This window comes from Spermophilus citellus, assembly GCF_964194105.1.
Source record: "Spermophilus citellus genome assembly, chromosome: 6".
NCBI lineage: Eukaryota > Metazoa > Chordata > Mammalia > Rodentia > Sciuridae > Spermophilus > Spermophilus citellus.
In genome coordinates this window covers 73,152,830-73,179,132 of record NC_138187.1, presented here as the reverse complement: position 1 = coordinate 73,179,132, position 26,303 = coordinate 73,152,830, and the positions used below count along the sequence as shown (strand labels likewise).

Genomic DNA, 26,303 nt, shown 5'->3' with positions numbered 1-26,303 from the left:
TTGGAATATTGTTAAAAGTTCTGTTGTACAATATGGGGACAGTTATTAAAGACAAACACTTAAAATCATAATTGATTTTAAGTGTTCTCACCACAGAAAATAAATATGTGAGTTAATACATTTATTAATTAGTTGGATTCAGCCATCCAACAGTGTATACATATTTGGAGACATGTTCACTATCAATATATACTACTTTTATTTGTCAATGAAAAATAAAAGACAAATGTATATTATAGTTAGGCTAAAGAAGAGTCTTATTTCTTTGATGCTATTTATACTGTAATATGTAGTACTCCTAAAAATTCAATTAGAAATTAGATAAGTCTTCCTGGTTTATTTGTCTTTTTATTCTTATAAGATAATAAACCAATAATGGGAAAATATGCATATATATATATATATAAAACACATAATTATTAGACTTTTCTGCAAGTGAAGAATAAAATAAATAATCTTTGAAACTTTCTGAGAATCTTTATAAATAAATTCTATAAGTTGTAATTTTTAAGAATATTATATTCTCAGTATATTATAACTTGATATTAAAGCCTTAATGATGCTTTTTAACTGTCAAAAGAAGATAATTTTAAATATATACTGTTTAAGTATATACTCTTTTTAAAGGAAATAGGCTTAATATATTTTTTAAACATTACCATCTAAACTAGATGCCTAAGCATGTAATTACTGATCTATTTTGAAAAATTCACTACCCAAGATTTATGAAAAGCTGTTTGGTATATTTAATAAAATATTATATACTATTCTAGATATTTGTTTAAACTCAAAGAAAAGGATGATGTAGTAACAAATCATAACACTAGGTGGTAGTAATTGATTTTAGAAATGATAAAAATGTTTCTAAACATGTATTCTTTCTTGAACATGTAAACATTTAGTACTGCTTACTTTTTTTTTTTTTTTTTGTACCAGGAATTGAACTCAGGGGCACTCGACTACTGAGCCACATCCCCATCCCTATTTTGTATTTTATTTAGAGACAGGGTCTCACTGAGTTGCTTAGGGCCTTGCTGTTGCTGAGACTGGCTTTGAACTCATGATCCTCCTGTCTCAGCCTCTTGAGCTGCTGGGATTACAGGCGTGTACCACCACATCCAGTTAGTACTGCTTACATTTCATTGGAAAAAGGAGAGATGTTTTCAAAGTATTTATTTACCTCTTTGGCCTACTTACCTGCACTCTGTTTTATTTCCTTTAACAGCTCTTTCCTAAATATTCTCAAAATTTTGGGTCCTAGGTCCTTTATATTCTTAAAAATCACTGAGGATCCCAAAGATGTATTACTTATAATACTTATAAGCCAATAATAATTTTTATATTAGAAATTATAACTGAGAATTTTAAAAATATGTACTAATTCATTTGAAAATAATATGACCATTACTTGTAATACTTTTAATTAAAAAAAAACAAAACTTTTCGAAACAAATTAAGAACAGTGGAATTGTTTTAAATTTTTGAAAATTTATTTATTATTTGTTGTTTTTAGATATACATGACAGTAGGGTGCATTTTGACATATTATCCATACATGGAGTGCAATCCATTCCAATTTGAATCCCATTCTTGTGGTTGTATATGATGTGAAGTTGCAGTGGTCATGTATTCATATTTGAGCATAGGAAAGTTATGTCCAATTTATTCTACTGTCTTTCCTGTTCTGTGTCCCTTCCCTTCCCTCCATTCCCTTAGTCTAATCCTATAAACTTCTAAACTTTTCCTACTTACCCTTCCTTGTTATGGCTTAGCATCCACATATAAGACAGAACATTTGGCCTTTGGTTTTTGGGGACTGGCTTATTTCACTTGGCATGATAGTCTCCAGTTCCATCCATTTACCAGCAATGCCATAATTTCATTTTTTCATGGCCATGTAGTCCATTGTATAAATGTGACATGTTTTATTTATTCTAGGTTGATTCCATAGGTTGACTATTGTGAATTGAGCTGCTATAAACATTGATGTGTATGCATCACTGTAGTATGCTGAGTTTAAGACCTTTAGATATAAGCTGAGGAGTGAGATAACTGGGTCAACTGGTGGTTCTATTTCATGTTTTCTGAGGAATCTCCATACTGCGTTCCACAGTGATTGTACCAATTTGCAGTCTCACCAATAATGTATGAGTGTATCTTTTTCTCTACTTTCTCGCCAATATTTATTATTGTATTCTTGATAATTGCCATTGGAATCTTAGTGTAGTTTGCTGGATTTTTACATCTGTTTATGAATTCAATCTATTGTGATATAAAAAAAAATCACTTAGATGTGTAAACCTCCAATCTACATTCATGAGAGAGTAAGAATAAAATAAGCAGTTAACACCATATTATGAAAATCATTTGGATCTCTTCCTGAAAAGGTTCTTTTGAATCCCAAAAACTCCTAAATCATACTATAAGAATCATTGTTCTAACTCATCTCTGCCTAGAAGAAGGTAGTGACAGAATACAACCTCTATTTATTCATGCCCTCTATTAATTTTATTTTTAATTAATTAATTTATTATAATTTTATATTTATGACAACAGAATGTATTTCAATTCATAGTAAACATAGAGCACAATTTTTCATGGCTCTGATTGTACACAAAGTATTTTCACACCATTTGTGTCTTCATACATGGACTTAGGATAATGATTTCCATCTCATCTTCTTACCCCCCTGCCCCTTCCTTTCTCCTCCCTCCCCTTTGTCTTATCTAAAGTTCCCCCATTCCTCCCATGCCCCCCCCGTCCCCATTATGGATCAGCATCCTCATATCAGAGAACACATTCAGCATTTGGTTTTGGGGGGATTGGCTTACTTCACTTAGTGTAATATTCTCCAACTCCATCCATTTACCTGCAAATACCATGATTTTATTCTCTTTAATGCTGAGTAATATTCCATTGTATATATATACCATAGTTCCTTTATCCATTCGTCTACTGAAGGGCATCTAGGTTGGTTCCACAGTTTACCTATTGTGAATTGGGTGCTCTAAACATTGATGTGGCTGTGTAACTATAGTATGGTGTTTAAAGTCCTTTGGGTATAAACCGAGCAGTGGAATAGCTGGGTCAAATGGTTGTGATTTGCATTTCTCTAATTGCGAGAGATGTTGAACATTTTTTCATATATTTGTTGATTAATTATATATCCTCTTCTGAGAAGTGTCTGTTCAGGTCCTGTCTTCTACTTTTTTTGATTTTGATTTGTTGTTCTTTTTCTAGGGCTTTGAGATGTAATGTTAGGTCATTTATTTGTTGACTTCTTTTAAGGAATGAACTCCATGCAATGAACTTTCCTCTTAGTATTGCCTTCATACATGTCCCAGAGATTCCGGTATGTTTTATCAGTGTTCTCATTTACCTTTAGGAATTTTTTAATCTCCTCTTTGATGTCTTTTGCAACCCATTGTTCATTCAGTAGCATATTAATTTAGTCTCCAGCTGTTGGAGTACCTTCTTTTTTTTATCATTGATTTCTAATTTCATTCCACTATGATCTGATAAAAATGTAGGGGAGTATCTCTGGGGTTTTTTTGTTTTTTGTTTTTTTTTTTTGTATTTGCTAACAGTTGTTTTTTGGCATAATAAATGGTCTATTTTAGAAAAGTATCCATGTGCTGCTGAGAAGAAAGTATATTCACTCATTGATGTATGAAATATTCTGTACGTGTTTGTTAAGTCTAAATTATTGATTGAATTATTGAGTTGGATGGTTTCTTTGTTTAGCTTTTCTTTGGAAGGTCTATCCGGTGGTGAAAGAGGTGTGTTAAAGTTCCCGAGAATTATTGTTTTGTCGTCTCTTTGACTCTTGAACTTAAGAAAAAGTTTGTAGATGCTAAATTCTTTGGGGCATATATATTTATAATTGTTATGTCTTGTTGACATATGGTTCCCCTAAGCAGTATGAAATATCCTTCTTTATCCCTTTTGATTAAATTTGGCTTGAAGTCTACTTTGATATGAGGATGGAAACCCCTACGTGTTTCCACAGTCCATGTGAGTGATTTGTTTTTTCCCAACCTTTCAACTTGAGTTTGTGAATGTCTTTTTCTATGAGATGAGTATCTTGAAGGCATATTATTGGGTCTTTTATTTTCTCTTATCCAATCTGCTAGTCTATGTCTTTTGATTGGTGAGTTTAGGCCATTCAACATTTAGAATTATTATTGAGATATGATTTATATTCCTAGTCGTATTTGTTTATTTTTGGTATTTAACTTGATTTGGTTTCTCCTTTGATTAGTATTTCCTTTAGTGTAATACCTCCTTTTGTGATTTTTCATTGTTATTTTTCATTTCCCCCTCATGGAATATTTTGCCAAGGATGTTCTTGTAGTGTAGGCTTTCTAGTTGTAAATTATTTTAACTTTTGTTATATGGAAGGTTTTTATTTAGTCATCAAATCTAAAGCTTAGTTTTGCTAGATATAAGATTCTTGGTTGGCATCCATTTTCTTTCAGAGCTGGTATTTGCTATTCCAGGATCTTTTAGCTTTCAGGGTCTGGTTGAAAAATCTGCAGATATACTAATTGGTTTCCCCATATATGTAATCTGATTCCTTTTTCTTGTGTCTTTTAAAATTCTCTCCTTATTTTTTATGTAGGCATTTTCATTATAATGTGCCTTGTTGTGGATCTGTTGTGATTTTGTGATTTTTGGTGTCCTGTAAGCCTCTTGTATTTGATTTTCCAATGCATTCTTCATATTTGGAAAATTTTCTGATATTACTTCATTGTATAGATTGTTCATTTCTTTGGTTTGGAATTCTATGCCTTCCTCTATGCTAATATTTTTTAAATTTGTTCTTTTTATGTTATCCCATAATTCTTGAATATTCTGCTCATGGCTTCTTCACCATCTTCACTGTGTGGTCAACATTCTTTTCAAGATTATATATTTTGTCTTTATTGTCCGAGGTCCTGTCTTCCAAGTGATCTAATCTGTTGGTGATGCTTTCTTTTAACTTGGTTTATTGTTCTGTTCATTTCAAGGATATCTGTTTTGTTTTTTTTCAGAACTTCTCTCTCCTTATTGAACTATCTTTTTCTTCCTGTATTTGCTTATGTAGCTCTTTATCAAAATGATCTTTTGATGCCTGTATTTGTTCTCTTATATCATCCTTTAATTCACAGAACATTTTAATTATGTACATCCTGAAATTTCTGTCATTTTTTCTGTTGTGCTGGCTATGATTCTAGTAATTTATTATTTTGTTTTGTTGGGGGCACTTTCTTGTCTTGTTTTTTCATGTTGTTCATGTGTCTTCCCTTCCAGCACTGCAGATCTGAGGTGTCACAGTTTTTACCCTATAGGCTTATAGGGTGCCTGCATGTTTCCAATATCTCTCCTTTAAAGGGGGAACAATGTGAACAGATCCCAATACAAACAATATACAACCTTAAACCAAACAGCTGCTATTAGGACATTTATGGTTTTGTCACAGTATACAGAAATGAAAAGTTCAGTTATTATTTACAATATAAACAGTAGGTTTGCAGAAGGGTCTACAGTTTCTGATGGTGGACAAAGAAACCAGGGGTTAGATATAGGATGAGATGTTGAGGGGGTAGGAGGTGAGAATATATAGTTATTAGAAAGCATGAAAGAGGAATCTAAAGAAGTTGGTTAGTAGCAGGAGAAGAGAGAAAAAGTGATTTGGGCAGACAAGTGGGAATACAGTAGAGTTCAGAAAACAAACATTAAGAAAAATTAAAAATGTAAAAATAGGAGATAAAAGAATATACAACACTACTGTAATATACTATTCAGACATCCCAGCCCTCAGTAGCCTAATTCATGAAAAGTACATGGTTTCACAAATGTTGGGGATGTGAGGGCAAGAGAAGAGAAAGAAAAAAAAATTTGAAGGAAGACACAAGGATTGTTTTTGTAGGAGATCAGTATCTTTCCAGCTTTCCTTCTTATCCAATAGGTGGGATTGTCTGTTGTTTGCTGGTATCTCCACCCTCAGGATAGTGAAGGTTATTAGGATGGGAGGATTGGTCCTGGGGGGCAAAGCTCTTGGAAGTGGGGTATAGCACTTTCCAGTCTCCAATGGAAACTGCATGCCAAGTATGTCCTTTGGGACCCACTCATGTGATGTGGGCACCTAATCTTAACTCCTTTTAAAACCTATAGACCTCACAATTCCTGGTCTCTAATTTAATCTCTAAACTGTATCTCATTCATCCCAATTGTGAACCTCTCTATCCAGAGGACTCACAGGCTGCATTCTGGGGGTTGTGCACTTGTTGAAGAGAGCTGTTTTATATTGGGTAGTTCAGGACCTGGTTTTGCAAGCTAGGGACTAGGTGCATAGCCACAAGCACTGTGCCGGGTTAGTAGCTGCCGGTGAGGTGTGAGAATAAGGACTTTCCATTCCTTGATATTGCTTCTGAGCTCCAGCTGGTTTTCTAAACTGGGAGTCTCCCCAACTAAAGGTGTCCCAAGAAGGAGGCGGCTGCTTTCAGCAATGAGGTGCTGCCAGAGGTGACATTGAATGGTGGGTTCAGAGATGCAGCTCTGTGGCATGCAGTATTGTGGCTGCCAGCTGTCTCCAGACCCAGTACAGTGTCCCCAGATGCAAACTCCCATATGTAGAGGACTGGCAGTGGTTGCAGTGCCCCAAGATGGAGGCAACCAGGAGAACCCAATGCACGTAGATAAGAGTCCACACGGGACTAGCAGCCGGAGTTCCTACACATGGGCTGCAAAGGGGTGTCCTGCATGGAAGCAGCAGCCAGGATTTTTGCACAGTTGGGCAACCAGGAATACATATTATAGTTTTACAGTGAACATAAATTTTAACCAGGAAAAAAAATCTACTGACATAGGGAACCAAATGTATTTATTATAGTTCTGCTTAATATATGCAAGGTAAATGCTACAGTCTGAAAAGATTTTATCATCACTGTTACATCTCTGTGAAATAATCTGTTACACCTCTTTATTCTTTTCATGTTTTCTTCTTTCTTTCCACCTCCATGATTTTAAATCTAACCTCTGTGCTGATGATTCCCAAATCTCTATATCTAACCCTGGCTTGCCTATCCTATGTCATCCAGTTGTTTGTCTCAATTTAGAAGTCCTAAAGATACATGAGTCCCAGCTTGTCTAAGGGCAAAGTTATGTTTTCTATTCATACAACACCAGAATATACTTCATAATCCTTTTTTAGTTAATCACTGTTTATCAGGTTCCCCAGGTTAGATGAATTTAAGGAAGCTTTAACAAACGTTTAACTTCTTAAATACATTCAGTTTTTCATACCTCTGCCATTTCCTCTGCTTTGAATTTTCTTCTTACCTCTTTTTGGCCTGGAAAACTCCTGCGTATGCTTCAGGATACCGCTCCTATAAGTCTTCCCTGACACTGTAAAGCAGGTGCTTGTATACTGCAGTGTGTGTGTGTGCCTGCGCATGTGTATACACAGCACAAACATTTTTTTCATTTGTTTCTTGGTAAACTCTAAGCCTTTATAGGGCAGAGACTATTTTCCCTTCATTGTATCTCCTATCTTAAGCATACTACCTGTGTCCATTTATAGAAGAGAGGGATAGCATAAAATATCCATATTTTAATTGTGCTACCCAGTGATAAATTTTACTAAATAAGCATGTCCACTTTTTTTCAAAATCAAAGTCAACTCAAGTGAACCTTTTTGCATGGATATTAGTCTTTACTTTTACCAATAATTCTTTGGATTTCAGGGAATAAATTATTAAGCAAGTTAACATTGAATATAAAGTTTTATAAATACATTTAAGATACATCACCCTTATCCATCACAAAGGTAATCTAGTGGTATTTTATAATTAGTGGTAATACAATGATTTGATTTTACCTCTTAATTCATATGTGCTAAGTTTCAAAGTATATTTCCAGGTAAAAGTATTTTGGTATAGTATAAATATAAATATTTAAACACATATATATGTATGAGTACTTCTCAGGTTTATATATAAATACAATGCTAAGTTTTTGGCTTTGCTTTTTTATTTTGCAGAACTTCTTGGTATACATGAGCAAGCAGCTGTAGGATTCTTAACATTAATGGAAGCTTTAAGATATTGTAAGGTAAATTGATTTTTAATATATTTTGAAACTGTTTTATTCACATGTTCTCTGTTGTAGATAATATTTTTGTTCCTATGATGGCACATTTTAACTTATTACTATGCCATTCTCTTCATTTTCTTTCTGATCCCTAAGTCTAAACTGGCAAAGTGAAAGATGGTTAAACTGACTGATCCTGAGATTGCTGTGAGAGGAATAGGGACAGAACTCAGAATAAAATAATATATAAAATATACAATATGACTTTGAATTTGAGGTGCCAAAATCTTAGAAGGAATCATACTATCTAGGATTTTTGCCAAAGCCTAAGAATTGGGGCTAATCTAGTTATTTCTAGCTGTATTAAATTTACATGACTATTATTATAATATAAAGGTGCAATATAAGTTTAAAAACATTTTATGTATACATGGAACATTTGATCTTTATGGATAAGGCATTCTGTTGAAATATGTAATTACATTTATTTATGAATTAGAAAATATGCTTTGAATATTTATGTGTTAACAGGCATTGCAAATTTTTCATTTATTTGTTTTACTTTGCTATATTTCTTCCAGGTTGGTTCTTACTTGAAATCTCCAAAATTTCCTATTTGGATTGTTGGCAGTGAAACTCACCTCACCGTATTTTTTGCCAAGGTATACTTCTAGCAGGATTTTTTCTTTAAATATGGCATCAAACAAACAGGTACTATAAGTCCATAAGTTGTATTTTGTGCAAATGTCAGTCTGTTTTCACTAATAAATGGATTGTTCCAAGAATCTAAGAAGTAAATACTACAGAATGTATTATATTGCTCCGATATTGGAATCATTTCAATAAAATTTGTCACTCAATTGTGTTATGGAGGAGTCACATTTTGGTTTGCTTTTTTTTTTTTTTTTTTTTTTTGGTAGGGAGGATAAAAAATCTCACTCACATGATCTAAAATAACTGTATCTCCTTAGAAAATAATTTAAAAATCTATTCAATGGTATTAAAGTCAAGTGTTCTTTAAGATAGAACATTTCCCACAGTTTTAATATGTAATTCATTATAATATTGAAATAAACGAAATGCATTTGTGTTTCAAATGCTTATGTAAAATTATTTAAGTCTTAATCATTGACTACATATAATATCTTTTCATAATTAAGTGTTTAAGAGCTTTGATCTTAACCTTCGTTTAAATTCCAGCTTGCCATTGCCACTTACTAACATTTCTTATCCTTTTTTCTTATTGTAATGTAGGGATTAATTAAAATACCTCGCTCTTAATTGTCAGGCTCAAATATAAAACATTTAGCAATGTCTAGTTTAATTTAAATGCTCAGTAAAGCTTAGCTGTTTTCATTATTGTCAATTTCATTTTTCAACAAAATTTAAACATCTCTGTTATCATAAGGTTGAATTATTAGTTTTTGAACTGAATGGGAAAATATAAAATTGATCCTTTGAAAGTTTTTAGTTCTAATGCATTTTTTGGATTCCTCCTTGAAAATTTTAGCAAGTATTTATCAATGTAAATTTACTTGTTTCTATATGAAGTATGAATTGTATAAATTGTGCCAAAATCTGAATTGATAGACTGTTAAATTTTGTAGATGTAATTCATTATTTATTCTCTTATTACTTTTATTGTGCTAGCAAAAGTCCAGTTAGCAGATTTAGAACAAGAAACATATTAAGTTTTCTTAAACTGGGAAAGTTATCATGTGCAACTCTAAAAGTACAGGCCTTTTTTACTTGTTACGTTTAATCAGAAAATTTTTGCTTTTTACTTCCCTCCCAAAATAGGGAGGAAGAAGTTGAAAGCAAAATGTAAACTACAGAAACAGAACATCTTCTAATTAGTGATGATTTCATTGTTAATATATTTCCAGAAAAGAAAATTTTAATTTACATATATAATGTATTTTCAAGCAAACTATATTTATTTCCAACCCCATTCTTCAACATTAGGAAAATTAACAAACTATACCAAGCTGTATGTTATAAATGTAAAAGAAGATGAGATGAAACTATTTTAAATCTTACAATTGATATTTAAGGAATTATTTTGTCAAAAATAGACTTAGTGGAAAGTTAATGCACATATATATCAACTGAGCTCTGTGAGTTTGCAGAATCTTGTATTTAAGCATCTGAGTTAGAACTGCTGACAGAGCAATAAGAACAAATTATGCCTTCTTGATGAAACATACACTTTTTGATTACTACTCCTGATATTTATTGTTGTTTCTTTCCATGGCTCTTGGTTTATTGTGCCATTGGGTTTATCACATAGCATAGAGTTTCCAATTCCCACTGTCTTTTTGCCTGTCCCATGGGAGGTAGTGAGCCTTATCCAGGTCTCTCATTTATTCTATTTCTCATCTATAGATCCAAGCCACATGCAATAAAATATTTTATTAGGGATGTGAAATTCATAAGAGAAACACAGGTCTAGGCCTGACAAAACCTAAAACTTAGTGTGTGACTGTCATTAAGGTCACATACAGGACATTTTAAATCAGTCTTCATTTATTTGCATCCCTGATGCTCCATAGTCATGATAGGAAAGTGCACATATAATAAGGTGATTATAGAAATTTTTTAAGTTTTAGAGTTTTCAAATTTTTAGATCTTCAATATTGTTATATCAAATTCCTCATCTATCATATAGAACTCTTGAATTTTATACTAATTTTGTTTCAAGGCTTACCTTTGTAGTCTGAGCACCTAGCAATTAGTTTGGCTTATCAGATAGAGGATTCATTAGTTGAATGTATAAACCTTTTGCATGTATTTTCTACACTTGAGTTCCAGTGATATTGGTATACCCTATCTTTCCGTGACTTCTTTTGAAGCTTCTTAAAAGTATAGGTACTTCCCTTTCAATGTATTTTATTTATTTTAATTTTTTTTTGATAGAGAGAGAGAGACAGAGAGAGAGAGAGAATTATTTTTAATATTTATCTTTTAGTTTTTGGCAGACACAACATCTTTGTTTTTTGTATGTAGTGCTGAGGATCGAACCCCGGCCGCACGCATGCCAGGCGAGCGTGCTACTGCTTGAGCCACATCCCCAGCCCTCAATGTATTTTAGAAACATCAAATTTGGATTGTTCAATTGTGTTATTTTAAAAAGAGTTGCAAGTAAAGTTTTTTTTCCTTTTGATAATATATTTATTGGGTTCAATTTTAGGTATTTTTAACTATAAATTAGTGTTTATATATTCTTTGCCATATAGAAAACACTGGAAAGTTTGCTGTACTTGGAATTAATAACCCCTGATTATTTAGTCATTCTTTAATATTTTATATTTGAGTTATCACTTTTGGCCATTTGTTTGTTTTTATTTTTGAGTTTTGGTTTGGTTTTGGTGAATTTATTCATTCTATGTTCCATTGCCTTAAACAAGGTGTTTTCCTACCCCAGCAGTTTATTGTAGAAATTGATGTCTTTTTCTGTAAATTCTGTTAATGTGTTTGATTTAAATATTTTGTGTGCTGTTTGAACTGGTTAAAATTAAGTTTAAAAATTCTATACTTATAATTTTTAAGGCAACCTGTACTTTAGCATTATGAAATGCCAGTGAAAAAACAGTGGAATTCTTAATGTGTTTCAGGTGATCACAGTTTCAACTGTCTTTAGGTATTCAGAAACTCATTTATCAAATTTTACTAGCATATAAAGTGCCTGGCATTATGCCAGGTATTGTTAATATAGTGATGAGCAAAAATAGATGTGGCTCTTGTTCTTATGAAGGTATGCATTATAATTAAGGAGGCATTCAAATTTTCACACTTACAAAGTTAGGTCTACATTGCTGTAAAAATCTATCTTACTTTTGGAGGATTGGGATGTTTCCTTAAAGAAAGGGAAATTGCATGGAAATGAAGGGAGACCCTCATTGCTATACAAAATTACATATAAGAGGTTGTGAGGGGAATGGGAAAATAAACAAGGAGAGAAATGAATTACAGCAGATGGGGTAGAGAGAGAAGATGGGAGGGGAGGGGAGGGGGGATAGTAGGGGATAGGAAAGGTAGCAGAATACAACAATTACTAATAGGGCATTATGTAAAATTGTGGATGTGTAACCGACGTGATTCTGCAATCTGCATTTGGGGTAAAATCGGGGGTTCATAACCCACTTCAATCTAATGTATGAAATATGATATGTCAAGAGCTTTGTAATGTTGTGAACAACCAATAAAAAATAAAAGAAAAGAAAAAAAAAGAATTGATATCTAAAATGATCACTAAAGGCATAAGAATGATTAAACTGAGGAAAAAGGGAAAGCCATTCTCAGTGGAGGAAATAAATGCCTGCAGAAGGAAAGATTGTGGTGAGAACAAAAACTGGGAAGAACAGGAGCACTGAGAATTAGTGGTATGAAGTGAGGCTGGAAAAATAAGCAACCATGTTACTCAACATCCTAAGAGTAATGGCAATCACTAGACTTGGTTAAAAATTGGAGGTGGGAGATAGTTTTGTGGTAGGTAGGAAGGAAAGGAGTGGGATTAAATTTACATTTTGGAAAATTCACTCTGGTTAATTGTGGAACAGACATAGTGAAGAGGATGTACCCTGTTTATATAAGATAGGGGAGAGTGAACAAGACTTGTCATATTTCAAGTTAGTGAAGAATTGAATTTGTCCAGGGTAATTATGTAGAGAGGAATAAAGTACATAAATTTGAGAGATTTATTCCCAAAGTAAAATGTCAACATTTGGTGATACATTGGATTTAGTCAATGAGGTGTAATTTTTAGTTCACTGTTCTATATTCACATCATAGATTTTTGTAGAATGAAAGCTTTAAGTGTTAGAACCTGATAAGTAGAATGGGCAGGTGTTAATTTTCATCTTGAAAATTAAATTTAGACAAATAATGAGTAACATTAACTACATGCTAGAAGATAAAGCTCAAATTGATATTTCATCAAAGAAATAATATCAGTTTGGTTTCTATTCATTTTGGTAATTTAAAAGTATTTACTTCAAGTCAATGACTTTCAAATATATGTGAATTGGAATTTGAAAATAATTTATATTGTGCCAAAGAATATAACTTCTAAATTTTCAAATATTCTTATGTAGGTAGTTTCATGGCTAGCACTAAAATATTTCCAGGGTCAAGTGGTTGATGGCTTTGGCTCATTTTTCCAAATTGTGCAGATAAATCTGCATATTTTACAAATATATTAATATGTACAAGCAGAAGAAAGGTCTCAGCTCTTACATTTGAAGAAAGTAAAGGTGTATTGTCCAACTTGTAAAATTCTAGAATTTTCTTTTCCATAAAGATAATCTCTCACATTCCAATTTTAGTTTTGCTTTGCAAATTATATTTACTTAAATCTGTTTAATATCTTTTTACCTTATTTCCTTCTCCAACCTAATCATTTCTAACTTTTCTTTAGAAGTTGAATCTCTAACTTAATCAGAATAATCCCAAAAGTGTTTCCCTCCCTCAGCTTTTTTCACTCCCAAACAAGAATCCAGTTAAGTGTTCTCCATTGTTTGTTGTTTATCTTTCTTTAATGCAAAACTTGACCTCAAATTCTTGATGTTGATTTTTTGAGCATTTATGTTTATAGATAATCCAATGATCAAATTATAGTTATTTCAAAGGAGTGTTTGTCAAACAGATAAAATTTCCTTTTAACAAAATTGTTCTTCGTTTGGTGTATTGTTTTCTTGTACATAGTGGAAAAACTAAGATTTTAGGCCAGAGAATGCTGTGCGTTAAGCATTCAAGATATCCTTAAATTTATTATGGTACCTTTTGAAAATACCTATTCTATTACTTATCACCATTTAATTTGTCACTATTTTAAAACTTCACTAACGTTTAAATTTTCCTCTTAAATGTAATATGAGAAAGAATGGTTTAGAATACCCTACTTCTTTTGAAGACTTGATATAATATCCCCTGTACTATTTCATTTTGAGCTTCTCTGTTGAAGTAACTATTTGATATTCTCTTACTTGGTACATTTATCTCTTTTTTTAGTTTTCTTTTTAGTTGTAGTTGGACACAACACCTTTTTAAAATTATTTATTTATTTTTATGTGGTGCTAAGGACCAAACCCAGGGCTTTGCACATACTACGCAAGAACTCTACTGCTGAGCCACACCCCCAACACTGTGGTGCATTTCTCTTAAAATGACTTAGCTAGTGCCAATAAATTATTTTTATTTTTAAGTAGTTTTATAAAAAGTAGGTGTACCATTTAAAAACCTTGATATGGGTCAAAATTGCTTTAATATGATATCATCAAGCTTTAGTTTTTTGCCTTAATAGTCATCATCTTAATTACATCATAAATGTTTGATTTTTACTTATGCATTTTCTCATATAAGAAGAAAAGAAAATTGATTTGCTCAGGGTTATAGGGCAAGGCAACTATAAACTTGAGATAAAAATCAAGATTGACTTCTTAGAATGTTACCACTGATTTTACGGAAATAGGCCTCGCACTAAGGGTTAGGAATTAGAAGTGAGAGAGTCCTTTGGCAATAGACAGAATTTTAGGCAGCCTGGCAAGCAATTAAGGCATTTCCAGACAATAGAACAAGATTCATGGTGAGTTGGTTGGTGGAATCTCAATTATGAAGACTAAGAGTAGGAAACTAGAGGGTTTTTCTTGATGCATATTGACTAAGTCAAGAGATAATAAGAGACTACAGTTTGGGTTTTCTTATTGAAATGGCCCAATCAAATAGTCTCACAGTGAGGTTTTATAAGTCCTGCCCACATAGACAGCACTTTCTGGTTACTTTTAAGTATGAGCAGACCAAGGATCACCAGATTGATCTTACCAAACATTGAAGATTGATCCTAATAAAAATTGTGATATATAGCTATGATGAACATGATGGGGGGATTTTAAGATTACTAAATATTCTTTGGTTATGAGAGTTTAACACTGTAGCTATGCTACAGTTTAGAAGTGGCTAATTCCCCCAAAGTTTACATGCTATAATCATGGTCCCCAGTATGTCAGTGGGGAGAGGAGTTGGAACCTTTACAAGGAGGAACCTGGTTGGAGGTAGTTAGGTCATTGGGGGCATCACTGTCAGCAAGACTGGGGTTATTTCTGACAGGAGTGAGTTGTTACAAAGCAAGGCCATATTGCCTCCTTGGCTCCTTCTGCATGCACTCCTCTACTATGTTGAGAGTCAGACAAGGGTCCCTCGTTAGAGACCAGACAGATGGACTGGCGCCAGAACTTCAAGCCAAAATCTCCCATTCTTTGTAAAGTACCTAGACTCAGGTATTTTGTTTTACCAATGAAAAACAGGCTATTATGCTAAGCTAATGAAACAGGAAATAGTACTTAGTACATATTATACCCTATATGGAAGGAAAATAGCTGAAAAACTAGCTTTTTTTATTTTACCTGATCAATTTAAACACTCATATAAATTTAATAGACCGGCTTTGTTTAATATTTACAAATAAACATTATAAATCTATATACTATCTATATATACTCTTATGTTTAAGATTTACTTTCATGATTTGAACACGGATAAGAATTGTTTCCCTTTGGTGAAATAATCTCTCATCTATTTTGGCTTTCCCTTTTTGAAATGAATGGTTTACTCTTAAAACTTTTAGGAATTTTAATTATTTAAAAAGCACTAATTCGTTATTTCAAATTTGAGTGCTGAACTCTTTACTTGACAGTTATCACTTCCTATGTGAGAGGTCCAGTGGCCCAGAACTTAGCTTTCAATTTTATTAGAACCATTTTCCTGACCTATCAAGAATCATTAAACACATTTATCAGATTGGAAAAGATTTTCACAAGTCAGTTTTTTGAAAAGTTAACAATTAAATTTTATGAAAAGGTTATAAAACTTCAGCTTGATCATTTATTACCTAGTTCTGTCTTTATGAAAATTTTTTTCTAAAGTTTTTAAACTGTCCTCCATATTTATAAATCATCTTTTCTACCTAGTGGTATAAACAAAGAGATCTTTTGATCATCTAAACATCAGCCTCTGTGAAACAACAAGACTGATACTGTACTCCTCGACATAGTGTCTCAAGGAGTTGGCTTATGAGTAATGCATACAAGCTGTCCTTTGTAAATGGAAGTTTTTCAGTTAGCAATGAGGGGGAAATATCACAGAATCTAACTGTAGGAACCTTATAGGGAGTGCAAAGTCATCAAGCTGGAAAGTTCCAACAGAACCTTCTAATAAGAAGATGTGGAAAGGTGAAAGGCAGTTAAGTAAATGGACCTCTTCAAAGAAGGAAACTTAATTCCTATTAGGTAGGATAGAAAATTTTCCAGGCAGGTCATCTGAGCTATGGCAAAACAAAATCTTTAGATCTATAATATGGAATGGGAATGTATGCTTGGGCAATGGGTCTTGAGAAATCATGTCATGGTATTTTTGCTGAGATTAGTTGAGAACTTGCAAACCTACTGCAAGGGTAAAAAATGTATTTTGGAAAGGAAGTGCTTAATTTAGAACCTATTCTTATACTTATTTTTCTTTGTGAATTGTTTTTCCTAAATTTCAAATGATAAAACTAGTTCTTATATAAGAAGATTGTATAATGTACATCTTCTGATACATTTTATTTCTTTTTTTCAGGAGTCAAGTCTGGTCTTGATACATATTTATATACTTTAAAGGATTGTTGAATATTTGCCTTCTTTTTTTTCCATCATTTTCCCTTTTTATTCTTTGAATTTCTTGGTATTTGGGCTTCAAGAATAAACTATTTGAGCCATTTTCTTAGTTTTTTCTTCAAGAACTAATTATGAAACTTGTGATGCATAATTATGAAATTGGAATTATGAAATTCAAGATGAGGTACTTTTAATATAATGGTGCCTTTAATATTACAATGATATGAGTAAAGGGGTAGATGAAATGTCTTTTTGTCCATTTGAATCTCAATCTGGGATGACATCTGCTGATCCAGTATAAAAAATAGTTGACACATGCTTATAACACCTAGTTTTATCTTTAGAAATTCAGTGACTAATTCCCTTGATGATCCAGTTCAGACTTTCTTTTGAAGTTGGGAGATGAGTTTGACATCCCTTTTTTGTTCTCTTTTATGGACTCTGTATGTACATAATATTACCTTTGACTTTTCCTATAATAAAGCAGTTTTCAGGTGAGAACATTTATGCATTAATGTGAAAACATATTAACATTTAAACACAAAATGTATAGAGAAGCAATTTAATGTGAAGGAGAAACAAAACATTTACCTCTTTCTCTTGGGGCTGACAGTGTTCTCACAGTGGTATCTATTATGGGAGTCTGAATAGAATTCTCTACCAAACAAGCTGTTTTGTGATTTACTCTTTGATGTATATTAGGAAGATTATTACAATTAAATATTGGGTCCTTTTGTTAGATGTTTAAAAACTGCATAGTTCTGCTTTAACATCTCTGCATTTCTCTACTTAAACAGTTTTCTCTAAATAAATAGTTCTAAGGAAAAGAAGCAAAATGATGCTTTATAACTTTTACTGCTTACCACCATTAAAAAATGTATTAGTTAAAATTCATGGGATTTGAAATACTTAATTTACAGACATTTCTAACAGTTTTCTCCATATTTTAGTGCAGTTTCATCATCCCATCCATTTGTCTTAAGTAAAATTTAGAGTTTGTATATATGTTTGGATTCTGTCTTACTACTGCAGAAAGGAAATGGATTTAAGAAACTAAAGTATTTTTTGTAATAACTCCTGTGATTTTAAATACTTATTGTCTAAAATCAAAATAACAAAGACACCAAAGTTAAACTTCTCTCTGAAATACTTGAAAAGTTTGGGTAGAAGTCTACACAGACTAATTATTTCATTATTAAAAACATGAATTTTTTATTATTATTATTGGTTGTTCAAAATATTACAAAGCTCTTGACATATCATATTTCATACATTTGATTCAAGTGGGTTATGAACTCCCATTTCTACCCCGTATACAGATTGCAGAATCACATCGGTTACACATCTGCGTTTTTACATATTGCCATACTAGTGACTGTTGTATTCTGCTACCTTTCCTATCCTCTACTATCCCCCTCCCTCCCTTCCCATCTTATCTCTCTACCCCATCTACTGTAATTCATTTCTCTCCCTTGTTGTTTTTTTCCCTTTCCCCTCACATCCTCTTATATGTAATTTTGTATAACAATGAGGGTTCTCCTTCCATTTCTATGCAATTTCCCTTCTCTCTCCCATTCCCTCCCAACTCTCCTCCCTGTTTAATGTTAATCTTTTTCTTATGCTCTTCCTCCTTGCTCTGTTCTTAGTTGCTCTCCTTATATCAAAGAAGACATTTGGCATTTGTTTTTTAGGGATTGGCTAGCTTCACTTAGCATAATCTGCTCTAATGCCATCCATTTCCCTTCAAATGCCATGATTTTGTCATTTTTTAGTGCTGAGTAATACTCCATTGTGTGTAAATGCCACATTTTTTTTAATCTATTCATCTATTGAAGGGCATCTAGGTTGGTTCCACAGTCTAGCTATTGTGAATTGTGCTGCTATGAACATCCATGTAGCAGTATCCCTATAGTACGCTCTTTTAAGGTCTTCAGGGAATAGTCCAAGAAGGGCAATAGCTGGGTCAAATGGTGCTTCCATTCCCAGCTTTCCCAGGAAATCTCCATACTGCTTTCCAAATTGGCCGCACCAATTTGCAGTCCCACCAGCAATGTACAAGTGTACCCTTTTCCCCACATCCTCACCAGCACTTGTTGTTTGACTTCATAATGACTGCCAATCTTACTGGAGTGAGGTGGTATCTTAGGGTGGTTTTGATTTGCATTTCTCTGACTGCTAGAGATGGTGAGCATTTTTTCATGTACTTGTTGATTGATTGTATGTCCTCCTCTGAGAAGTGTCTGTTCAGGTCCTTGGCCCATTTGTTGATTGGGTTGTTATCTTATTGTTTAATTTTTTGAGTTCTTTGTATACTCTGGATATTAGGGCTCTATCTGAAGTGTGAGGAATAAAAATTTGTTCCCAGGATGTAGGCTCCTGTTTACCTCTCTTATTGTTTCTCTTGCTGAGAAAAAAATGTTTTAATTTGAGTAAGTCCCATTTGTTGATTCTTGTTTCTAACTCTTGTGCTATGGGTGTCCTATTAAGGAATTAGGAGCCCGACCCCACAGTATGTAGATGGTAGCCAACTTTTTCTTCTATCAGACACAGAGTCTCTGATTTGATATCAAGCTCCTTGATCCATTTTGAGTTAACTTTTGTGCATGGCGAGAGAAAGGGATTCTGTTTCATTTTGTTGTATATAGATTTCCAATTTTCCCAGCACCATTTGTTGAAGATGCTATCCTTCCTCCATTGCATGCTTTTAGCCCCTTTATCAAATATAAGATAGTTGTAGTTTTGTGGATTGGTCTCTGTGTCCTCTCTTCTATACCATTGGTCCACCCACCTGTTTTGGTACCAGTACCATGCTGTTTTTGTTACTATTGCTCTGTAGTACAGTTTGAAATCTGGTATTGCTATACCTCCTGATTCACACTTCCTGCTTAGAATTGCTTTTGCTATTCTGGGTCTTTTGTTTTTCCATATGAATTTCATGATTGCTTTGTCTATTTCTACAAGAAATGCCGTTGGGATTTTGATTGGCATCGCATTAAACCTGTAGAGAACTTTGGGTAATATCACCATTTTGATGATGTTAGTTCTGCCTATCCATGAACAGGGTACATTTTTCCATCTTCTGAGATCTTCTTCTATCTCTCTCTTTAGGGTTCTGTAGTTTTCATTGTATAAATCTTTCACCTCTTTCGTTAGGTTGATTCCCAAGTATCTTATTTTCTTTGAGGATATTGTGAATGGAGTGGTTTTCCTTATTTCCATTTCAGAGGTTTTGTTGCTGATATACAGGAATGCCTTTGATTTATGCATGTTGCTTTATATCCTGCCACTTTGCTGAATTCATTTATTAGCTCTAGTAGTTTCTTTGTAGACTCTTTTGGGTTTGCTAGGTATAGAATCATGTTACTTGCAAATAGTTATAATTTAAGTTCTCCTTTTCCTATCTTTATGTCTTTAATTTCTTTCGTCTAATTGCTCTGGCCAGTATTTCCAGAAGTATATTGAATAGAAGTGGTGAGAGAGGGCATCCCTGTCTTGTTCCAGATTTTAGAGGGAATGCCTTCAGTTTTTCTCCATTTAGAATGATGCTAGCCTGAGGCTAGCATATTTAGCTTTTACAATGTTGAGGTAAGTTCCTGTTATCCCTAGTTTTTCTAATGTTTTGAACATAAAGGGATGCTGTACTTTGTCGAATGCTTTTTCTGCGTCTATCGAGATGATCATATGGTTGTTATCTTTAAATCTATTGATGTGGTGAATAACATTTATTGATTTCCATATATTGAACCAGCCTTGCATCCCAGGGATGAATCCTACTTGATCATGGTGCACAATTTTTTTGATATGTTTTTGTATCCGATTCGCCAGAATTTTATTGAGGATTTTTGCATCTAGGTTCATTAGAGCATATTGGTCTGTAGTTTTCTTTCTTTGAGGTGTCTTTGTCTGGTTTCAGGATGATGGCCTCATAGAATGAATTTGGAAGAGCTCCTTCTTTTTCTATTTCCTGAAATAACTTGAAAAGTATTGGTATTAACTCTTCGTTAAAGGTTTTGTAAAACTCCGCTGTATACCCATCCAGTCCTGGGCTTTTCTTGGTTGGAAGTCTTTTGATGGCTTCTTCTATTTCCTCCTTTGTTATTGGTCTGTTTAAATTGTGTGTATCTTCATGACTCAACCTGGGCAAATCATATGACTTAAGAAATTTATCAATATCTTTACTATCTTCTATTTTATTGGAATGTAGGGTTTCAAAATAATTTCTAATTATCGTCTGTATTTCTGTAGCGTCTTTTGTGATATTGCCTTTTCATCCCATATATTAGTAATTTGAGTTCTCTCTCTTCTTCTCTTCATTAGCATTGCTAAGGGTCTGATGGTCTTATTTAGTTTTTCGATGAACCAACTTTTAGTTTTGTCAATTTTTTCCATGGTTTCTTTTGTTTCAATTTTGTTGATTTCTGCTCTGATTTTAATTATTTCTTGCCTTCTGCTACCTTTGCTGGTGTTTTGCTCTTCCTTTCTAGGGTTTTGAGATGAAGTGTGAGCTCATTTATGTGTTGGTTTTTTCTTTTTTTCTTTTCTTTTTTTTTTTTTTTTTTTTTTAGGAATGAACTCCAGGCAATGAATTTCCCTCTTAAAACTGCTTTCATTGTGTCCCATAGATTCCGATATGTCATGTCAGTATTTTCATTTATCTCTAAGAATTTTTTGATTTCCTCCTTTATGTCATCTGTAGCCCATTGATCATTCAGTAACTTATTGTTCATTTTCCAGGTGATGCAGGATTTTTCCTTCCTTCTTTTATCATTTATTTCCAGTTTCATTCCATTATGATCAGTTAAGATGCATGGTATTATCTCCACACCTTTATATTTACTAAGAGTTGCCCTATGGCATAATATATGCTCTATCTTTGAGAAGGATTACTGTGCTGCTGAGAAGAACGTATACCCGCTTGATGATGGTTGATGTATTCTATATATGTCAGTTAAGTCTAGGTAATTGATTGTGTTATTGAGTTCTGTAGTTTCTTTATTCAGCTTTTGTTTGGAGGATCTCTCCAATGGTGAGAGCGGTATGTTGAAGTCACCCATAATTATTGTGTTGTGGTCTATTTGATTCTTGAACTTGAGGAGAGTTTGTTTTATGAACATTACAGTACCATTATTTGGTGCATATGTATTGATAATTGTTATGTCTTGTTGGAGAATGGTTCCTTTTAACAGTATATAGTGTCCTTCTTTATCCCTTTTGAGTAACTTAAGTTTGAAGTTGATTTTATTTGAGTATGGCCCCTCCTGCTTGCTTCCGAGGACCATATGAGTGGTATGATTTTTCCCAACCTTTCACCTTCAGCCTGAGTATGTCTTTTCCTGTCAGATGAGTCTCCTGAAGGCAGCATATTGTTGGGTCTGTTTTTTTAATCCAAGTTACTAGCCTATGTTGCTTGATTGGTGAGTTTAAGCCATTAACATTTAGGGTTACTATTGATATATGCTTTGTACTTCCAGTAATGTTTACTTATTTATTTATTTTAATTTGGCTTGTTTTTCCTCTTTGGTTATTTCCCCACCCCCCTTTACTGAGTTACCTCCCACTGTTGGGTTACTTCATTCAATAGGTTGCTCATTCCTTTGGTTTGGACCTCTATACCTTCCTCTATCCCAATGACTCTTAAGTTTGGTTTTTTTATGACATCCCATATCTCTTGGATGTTTTGCTTGTGGTTTCTTACTAGCCTTTCTGTGTTGACTATAGTCTTTTCGAGTTGATAAACTTTGTCTTCATTATCTGATGTTCTGACTTCTATTTGATCTAGTCTATTTGTAATATTCTCATTTGAGTTTTTGATTTGGTTTATGGTTTCCTGCATTTCTAGGATTACTGTTTGATTTTTTTTCAAAATCTCTATCTCCTGGTAGAGTTCATTTTTTGCTTTTTGATTCTGCTTATGTAATTCATTTTCAAAGTATTCTTTCATTGTTTGGACTTGCTGTTTAATGACTTCTTTAACATTCCATTGCATCTGAGTCAGGTATGCCTTGAGTTCTTTCTCTGTCCATTTTTCTGGTGCCTCTAGGTTCTCCTGTAAATTTAAGTTGTCCTGCATTGTTTGTAATCCTTTTTTCCCTTGTTTTTTCATGGTGCTCACATTACTTTCCAACTCTATTTGCTGTGTTTTCTTCTATAAATTTGTTTTAGTTTTGTATAGCTCCAAGATCTCTTCTTTGTGTTGGGAGACAATGTTTAGAGATGTTGGATTTAATTGTGATTTAAGTTTAATTCATTAGTTTCATTAAAGGCCTACAGATTTTGATGGCATATAGAGAATTGAGGTTTGAACTTAGGATTTTATGTTAAGGTCGGGCGATTTGATAGTATGGAGATTAGTATATCTTAGCTTCTTTGGGGGGTTGCTTAAATGCAGGCAGATATTAACAAGAGAATAGACAGGAGTACTTGGGGGTAGTTAAGGGCTTAGGCGGACTATAGACCGTCTCCTAATATTCATCTGTTCTATCGCTGAACTTGCTGCGATGGGGTCGGATATGTCAGAAACTGGTGTTGGTGACGTCAGCTCTCCAAGATGGTGGCCACTGCCTTCCTCAGTGGGGTGTCCGGTGTGGAGGGCAGATCTGGACTGTTTCTCTCCCCCGTCTCAAACCCAGAACTGAGCCTGCAGCACTGTGAGGGCACAGTTGGCGGGACCCCACAGAATCCGTAGCACCGTTTCTCTGCATTGCTGGCATGTTAGCGCGCAGGCTCCGGCTGGTGGGCGGGCCACTGATCAATCAGCCTGAATGTCCAGGCGCACGGTTCACTCGCAATTGAGCCGCAGTAACTGATCCTTGGGTGTTGAAATCCTACCTCTAGGTTTCAGTGCACCCCAATTTTGCTGGAAATTCCTAACAAGATAGCTTCTGGCCGTTCTAAACTCACTAATCACCTTTGCAGTGATGCGGTACACGGGGATGACGCACTCTATTCGCTGCCATCTTCTGGGAGCCTCTCAAAACATGAATTTTTAATCAAACTTTTTCCTACATGCTTTGCATACTTTGGGGCATCAGAAACTTGGGGTTATGTTAATGTGCAGTACCATCCTAGTACTAAAAGTTTTTATTTTTAATTATTTTGAACAGAAATCTCTCCAAATATAAATGTTCTTGCCTCCTTAAACAAAGTTAACATTAATTGTATGTAGTATCTCTTTGCTCCAACTCTGAATGTCCTCATGCTGCTACATTTGTATATTTGGTTTTGGGGTATTTTCTTTTTTTTTTTTTAAAGAGAGAGGAGAGAGAGAGAGAGAGAGAGAGAGAGAGAGAATTTTTAATATTTATTTTTTAGTTCTCGGCGGACACAACATCTTTGTTTGTATGTGGTGCTGAGGATCGAACCCGGGCCGCACGCATGCCAGGGGAGCACGCTACCGCTTGAGCCACATCCCCAGCCCGGTTTTGGAGTATTTTCTAAATCATTTCCTTTTAGTTATTTCTTGATCATGTCAGGGATATTGGAAGAGAGCTCTTCTCCTGGGAATTTGTTTATTTTTTGTTACAATATAATACAAGTAATTGTCTAAAGAAGATAAACTGTTGTTAATAGAAGGGCCTAACTGTGTAAAATGTATAAATTCTATGAGCTTTCATCAATACTGTGGATCAGTGTTGATGAGTCAACACCTCTAGCTGTGTCCATAATTGGGGTGGGGGGGTTGGAATTGTAGCCAGTAGAATTGATAGCAGATTAAGGCAAAATCTTAGGTATTTCATTGTATGACCATCACTAAGTCTTAATAAGTTTGATTTGTTTTGTTGTTGTTTGTTACCCTCTGCCTAGAATGTGATTATAAATTCCTGCTTGGCACTCATGGTCTAATTTTGAAAGACTTTTGCATTATGGTTGTCATTTCTTCTACTTCTTTGTTCCTATTTTTTCCATGCCCTACCTTTTTGTGACAGAGAGCACCTGATTTGTTTTTCCACATTACCTAATATAGCAAACATTTGGCATTGTATTAAATACTGTTGAAATGTAAGGATTAATAATATCTTTTAATCATTTACTGAGTGTTGTCTGTTGGGAACTATGCTAAGTATCTTACTTGCATTTATGTTTCACTATTTGATGTAAACAATCTCTAAAGTACCATTTTCATCTATATTTTATAATCTGTGGCCAATTAAAAAATGTCATCTCCAAGTCATGAACAAATTATAGGAAAATGAAATCAAATCATTTTGCTAGAGTGGAGTAGAGTCTGAAGGGAGAGGTGGATGCAGATGAATTGACAGTTGAATGAAAGAACATGATAAGTTTTAGAATTATATGAAAAGTCAGCTATATTCTAGGTTTAGAAAAAGAGGTGTGATATGTGAAACATCATACTATTTTTGGAGAGTAGCAATTGATTTTATAGTTAAACCATCCTATTGCTAGAAGATATTAGGATGGAGTCAGAGGCTGGGATTCAGATATCAGACTAGCTTAAATAACCAAATTTATTCCCAGATTATCTTCACATTATATTAATGTTTATCTTAAGATAAAAGACAAAAAACATGAATATCCAAAGCATGAATGTAATGCAAATTTATTAAAGTAGAGTAAATCACCTAATAAGCAATAAATTTCTCTCAAACTATGATGAAATGTTTTAAATATTATAAATTTGAGTACTGTGATTGTTTTTCAGTTATTGAAACCTTGTTTAAAATATTAGGGGGAAAGAATTGTTTGGGGGAGGGATGGAGAATATCCTTTTCTTTTTATTCATACTAATCCAGGCCTACCTTGGATATATTATTGGTATTGAGTAGACTCAGTTTCATTAATCTCCTTAGGCATTCATTTTCATATTGAAACACATGAAGTCTGCATATGTTGAGATTCCCTTATTTGTAGTTTTGTTAAAATTGTGTCATTGAATAGCATGAGGAGAAAGAGGAAAAAGCATATCAGGTGTGAATAGGAAGAGCAAACATTCATGTGATACAAGCAGAATCAAAGCCCACCCAGAACATCAGGTTTTAATTCTTTTCCTTTAGTTAACAGACAACTCTAAAATTTCAGAGGTTTCCACAATGGCATTAAAGAAGAGGGCAACAAGAGCTGTCCATCCTCTAGGGAAGGAGGAATATTTGACTACTGACAGGACAGTGTTTAGAAATGCCTACTGGGGGTGATAAACGGAATTTAATTAAGTCTCTTATATTTAAATTCTCTACATCATAATCCCCCCACACTTTTTTTTTTTTTTTTGCCTGAACTGGGAACTACAACTCCCTCTGCACATCACCCAAACACACACCCCAGAGTTTATTTCTCTCATCTATACATTGACTGAGGTGTGCTCTGTGTGCTTCCTTTATTGTAAGATGTGGCTTGAAGGAACATGTAGCACTCCTGACAGAGGGTAAGAATGGGACTTCCACAAAACTTGACAGAACTCTTATAGCTTCTGTTGGGAGCTATAATGGCACTTCCAGGTACGTGTCTCTGGCCCAAACAAGTCACATGGCCAAACATGATGTAACTGCAGCAAGAGAGTTGACCCTTCCCATAGAAAGGGACTTCAGGTTCTCAGCAATAAGCAGTGAAGCAGTGATATTTAATCCT

General features: G+C 33.8%; 1 protein-coding gene across 5 annotated transcripts in view; it reads left to right on the top strand.

Annotated features, from left to right (window-relative positions):
- MINDY3 (MINDY lysine 48 deubiquitinase 3) overlaps positions 1–26,303 on the top strand; it is an 89,032-nt gene that overhangs the window by 39,110 nt on the left and 23,619 nt on the right. For all 5 annotated transcript variants that reach the window (XR_014022429.1, XM_081297419.1, XM_081297417.1 and 2 more), the window contains 2 exons: positions 8,024–8,094; positions 8,655–8,735. Coding sequence is in view for 4 of the 5 variants with exons in the window: in XM_081297419.1 (XP_081153545.1) it covers positions 8,024–8,094; positions 8,655–8,735 (152 nt within the window). In the remaining variant the exon portion in view is untranslated. The remainder of the gene's footprint in view (positions 1–8,023; positions 8,095–8,654; positions 8,736–26,303) is intronic.